The sequence below is a fragment of the Procambarus clarkii genome, chromosome 28, assembly GCF_040958095.1.
Source record: "Procambarus clarkii isolate CNS0578487 chromosome 28, FALCON_Pclarkii_2.0, whole genome shotgun sequence".
In the NCBI taxonomy this organism is placed as follows: Eukaryota; Metazoa; Arthropoda; class Malacostraca; order Decapoda; family Cambaridae; genus Procambarus; species Procambarus clarkii.
In genome coordinates, this window is record NC_091177.1 from 5,539,869 (window position 1) to 5,545,063 (window position 5,195).

General features: G+C 65.2%; 1 protein-coding gene across 1 annotated transcript in view; it reads left to right on the forward strand.

The window, feature by feature from the left end:
- LOC138369349 (protein roadkill-like) overlaps positions 1-4,819 on the forward strand; it is a 19,075-nt gene extending 14,256 nt beyond the window's left edge. Inside the window, exons 3-5 of the mRNA XM_069332588.1 lie at positions 2,062-2,722; positions 3,260-3,709; positions 4,539-4,819. Of these exons, the coding sequence (XP_069188689.1) occupies positions 2,062-2,722; positions 3,260-3,709; positions 4,539-4,819 (1,392 nt within the window). The remainder of the gene's footprint in view (positions 1-2,061; positions 2,723-3,259; positions 3,710-4,538) is intronic.
- Positions 4,820-5,195: the final 376 nt, after the last annotated feature.

Consider the following 5,195-nt stretch of genomic DNA (forward strand, 5'->3'; position numbering starts at 1 on the left):
TCGCGGCACCAGCAACAGTCAGCAGCACCAGCAACAGTCGGCGGCACCAGCAACAGTCGGCGGCACCAGCAACAGTCGGCGGCACCAGCAACAGTCGGCGGCACCAGCAACAGTCGGCGGCACCAGCAACAGTCGGCGGCACCAGCAACAGTCGGCGGCACCAGCAACAGTCAGCGGCACCAGCAGCAGCAGTCAGTGGCACCAGCAACAGTCGGCGGCACCAGTAACAGTCAGTGGCACCAGCAACAACAGTCGGTGGCACCAGCAACAGTCGGCGGCACCAGCAACAGTCGGCGGCACCAGCAACAACAGTCAGTGGCACCAGCAACAACAGTCGGCGGCACCAGCAGCAGTCAGCGGCACCAGCAGCAACAGTCGGTGGCACCAGCAACAACAGTCGGCGGCACCAGCAACAGTCGGCGGCACCAGCAACAGTCGGCGGCACCAGCAACAGTCGGCGGCGGCACCAGCAGCAACAGTCGGCGGCTCCAGCATCAACAGTCGGCGGCACCAGCAACAACAGTCGGCGGCACCTGCAGCAACAGTCAGCGGCACCAGCAGCAGCAGTCAGTGGGTCTAGCAACAGTCAGCGGCACCAGCAACAGTCGGCGGCACCAGCAACAGTCGGCGGCACCAGCAACAACAGTCGGTGGCACCAGCAACAGTCGGCGGCACCAGCAGCAACAGTCAGCGGCACCAGCAGCAGCAGTCAGTGGGTCTAGCAACAGTCAGCGGCACCAGCAACAGTCGGCGGTACCAGCAGCAACAGTCGGCGGCACCAACAACAACAGTCGGTGGCACCAGCAACAGTCGGCGGCACCAGCAACAGTCGGCGGCACCAGCAACAACAGTCGGCGGCACCAGCAGCAACAGTCGGCGGCACCAGCAGCAACAGTCGGCGGCACCAGCAACAGTCGGCGGCACCAGCAACAGCAGTCAGCGGCACCAGCAACAGTCGGCGGCACCAGCAGCAACAGTCAGCGGCACCAGCAACAGTTGGCGGCACCAGCAACAACAGTCAGCGGCACCAGCAGCGGTCAGCGGCACCAGCAACAACAGTCAGCGGCACCAGCAGCAGTCGGCGGCACCAGCAACAACAGTCAGCGGCACCAGCAACAGTCAGCGGCACCAGCAACAGTTGGCGACACCAGCAACAACAGTCAGCGGCACCAGAAGCAGTCGGCGGCACCAGCAACAACAGTCAGCGGCACCAGCAACAACAGTCAGCGGCCCCAGCAACAACAGTCAGCGGCACCAGCAACAGTCGGCGGCACCAGCAGCAACAGTCAGCGGCACCAGCAACAACAGTCAGCGGCACCAGCAGCAGCAGTCGGCGGCACCAGCAACAACAGTCGGCGGCACCAGCAACAGTCAGCGGCACCAGCAACAGTCGGCGGCACCAGCAACAACAGTCAGCGGCACCAGCAACAACAGTCAGCGGCACCAGCAACAACAGTCAGCGGCACCAGCAGCAACAGTCAGCGGCACCAGCAACAACAGTCAGCGGCACCAGCAACAACAGTCAGCGGCACCAGCAACAACAGTCGGCGGCACCAGCAACAACAGTCGGCGGCACCAGCAACAGTCAGCGGCACCAGCAACAGTCGGCGGCACCAGCAACAGTCGGCGGCACCAGCAACAACAGTCAGCGGCACCAGCAACAACAGTCAGCGGCACCAGCAACAACAGTCAGCGGCACCAGCAACAACAGTCAGCGGCACCAGCAACAACAGTCAGCGGCACCAGCAACAGCAGTCAGCGGCACCAGCAACAGTCAGCGGCACCAGCAACAGTCGGTGGCACCAGCAACAACAGTCGGCGGCACCAGCAACAACAGTCAGCGGCACCAGCAACAGTCGGCGGCACCAGCAACAACAGTCAGCGGCACCAGCAGCAGTCAGCGGCACCAGCAGCCGCTGTCGGCGGCACCAGCAGCAACAGTCGGCGGCAGCAGCAGCAGCAGTCGGCGGCACCAGCAACAACAGTCGGCGGCACCAGCAGCAGTCAGCGGCACCAGCAGCAGCAGTCGGCGGCACCAGCAACAACAGTCGGCGGCACCAGCAACAACAGTCGGTGGCACCAGCAGCAGCAGTCGGCAGCACCAGCAACAGCAGTCGGTGGCACCAGCAGCAGTCGGCGGCACCAGCAACAGCAGTCGGCGGCACCAGCAGCAACAGTCGGCGGCACCAGCAACAGTCGGTGGCACCAGCAACAGTCGGCGGCACCAGCAACAGTCGGCGACACCAGCAACAGTCGGCGGCACCAGCAACAGTCGGCGACACCAGCAACAGTCAGCGGCAGCAGCAGCAACAGTCGGCGGCACCTGTAACAGTCAGCGGCACCAGCAGGAACAGTCAGCGGCTCCAGCAACAGTCGGCGGCACCACCAGCAACAGTAGGCGGCACCAGCAGCAACAGTCGGCGACACCAGCAACAGTCAGCGGCACCAGCAACATTCAGCGGCACCAGCAACAGTCAGCGGCAGCAGCAGCAACTGTCGGCGGCACCAGTAACAGTCAGCGGCAGCAGCAGCAACAGTCGGCGACACCAGCAACAGTCGGCGGCACCAGCAACAGTCGGCGGCACCTATAACAGTCAGCGGCAGCAGCAACAACAGTCGGCGACACCAGCAGCAACAGTCGGCGGCACCTGTAACAGTCGGCGGCAACAGCAGCAACAGTCGGCGGCACCAGCAGCAACAGTCAGCGGCACCAGCAACAACAGTCGGCGGGAAGAGCAACAGTCAGCGGCACCTTGAGCAGCAGTCGGCGGCACCAGCAACAGTCGGCGGCACCAGCAACAACAGTCGGCGGCACCAGCAGCAACAGTCAGCGGCACCAGCAACAACAGTCGGCGGCACCAGCAGCAACAGTCGGCGGCACCAGCAACAACAGTCGGCGGCACCAGCAGCAGTCGGCGGCACCAGCAGCAGCAGTCGGCGGCACCAGCAACAGTCGGCGGGAAGAGCAACAGTCAGCGGCACCAGCAGCAACAGTCAGCGGCACCAGCAGCAACAGTCGGCGGGAAGAGCAACAGTCGGCGGCACCAGCAGCAACAGTCGGCGGGAAGAGCAACAGTCGGCGGGAAGAGCAACAGTCAGCGGCACCTTGAGCAGCAGTCGGCGGCACCAGCAACAGTCAGCGGCACCAGCAACAACAGTCAGCGGCACCAGCAACAACAGTCGGCGGCACCAGCAACAGTCGGCGGCACCTTGAGCAACAGTCAGCGGCACCAGCAACAGTCAGCGGCACCTTGAGCAGCAGTCGGCGGCACCAGCAACAGTCAGCGGCACCAGCAACAGTCAGCAGCACCAGCAACAGTCAGCGGCACCAGCAACAGTCAGCGGCACCAGCAACAACAGTCGGCGGCACCTTCAGCAGCAGTCAGCGGCACCAGCAACAGTCAGCGGCACCAGCAACAGTCAGCGGCACCAGCAACAACAGTCGGCGGCACCTTCAGCAGCAGTCAGCGGCACCAGCAACAGTCAGCGGCACCAGCAACAACAGTCGGCGGCACCAGCAACAGCAGTCGGCGGTATCAGCAGCATCGGTCGGCGGCACCAGCATCAGCAGTCATCGGCTCCAGCAACACTCAGCGGCACCAGCAACAGTCGGCACCAGCAGCAACAGTCAGCGGCACCAGCAACACTCAGCGGCACCAGCAGCAGCAGTCGGCGGCACCAGCAACAGTCGGCGGCACCAGCAGCAGCAGTCGGCGGCACCAGCAGCAGCAGTCGGCGGCACCAGCAACAACAGTCGGCGGCACCAGCAGCAACAGTCGGCGGCACCAGCAGCAGCAGTCGGCGGCACCAGCAACAGTCGGCGGCACCAGCAACAACAGTCGGCGGCACCAGCAGCAACAGTCGGCGGCACCAGCAGCAGCAGTCGGCGGCACCAGCAACAGTCGGCGGCACCAGCAGCAACAGTCGGCGGCACCAGCAACAGTCGGCGGCACCAGCAGCAACAGTCGGCGGCACCAGCAGCAACAGTCAGCGGCACGAGCAGCAACAGTCGGCGGCACTAGCAACAGTCGGCGGCACCAGCAGCAACAGTCGGCGGCACTAGCAACAGTCGGCGGCACCAGCAGCAACAGTCGGCGGCACCAGCAGCAACAGTCGGCGGCACGAGCAGCAGCAGTCGGCGGCACCAGCAGCAACAGTCGGCGGCACCAGCAGCAACAGTCGGCGGCACCAGCAGCAACAGTCGGCGGCACCAGCAGCAACAGTCGGCGGCACCAGCAGCAACAGTCGGCGGCACCAGCAACAGTCGGCGGCACCAGCAGCAACAGTCGGCGGCACCAGCAGCAACAGTCGGCGGCACCAGCAGCAACAGTCGGCGGCACCAGCAGCAACAGTCGGCGGCACGAGCAGCAACAGTCGGCGGCACCAGCAGCAACAGTCGGCGGCACTAGCAACAGTCGGCGGCACCAGCAGCAACAGTCGGCGGCACCAGCAGCAACAGTCGGCGGCACCAGCAACAGTCGGCGGCACCAGCAGCAACAGTCGGCGGCACTAGCAGCAACAGTCGGCGGCACCAGCAGCAGAAGTCAGCGGCACCAGTAGCAGTCAGCGGCACCAGCAGCAGTCAGCGGCACCTGCAGCAGTCAGCGGCACCAGCAGCAGTCAGCGGCACCAGCATCAGCAGTCAGCGGCACCAGCAGCAGTAAGCGGCACCAGCATCAGCAGTCAGCGGCACCAGCAGCAGTCAGCGGCACCAGCAGCAGTCAACGGCAGGAGCAGCAACAGTCAGCGGCACCAGCAGCAACATTCGGCGGCACTAGCAGCAGTCGGCGGCACCAGCAGCAACAGTCGGCGGCACTAGCAACAGTCGGCGGCACCAGCAGCAACAGTCGGCGGCACCAGCAGCAACAGTCGGCGGTACCAGCAGCAACAGTCGGCGGCACCAGCAGCAACAGTCGGCGGCACCAGCAGCAACAGCCGGCGGCACCAGCAGCAACAGTCGGCGGCACCAGCAACAGTCGGCGGCACCAGCAGCAACAGTCGGCGGCACCAGCAGCAACAGTCGGCGGCACTAGCAACAGTCGGCGGCACCAGCAGCAACAGTCGGCGGCACCAGCAGCAACAGTCGGCGGCACCAGCAACAACAGTCAGCGGCACCAGCAGCAACAGTCGGCGGCACCAGCAGCAACAGTCGGCGGCACCAGCAGCAACAGTCGGCGGCACCAGCAGCAACAGTC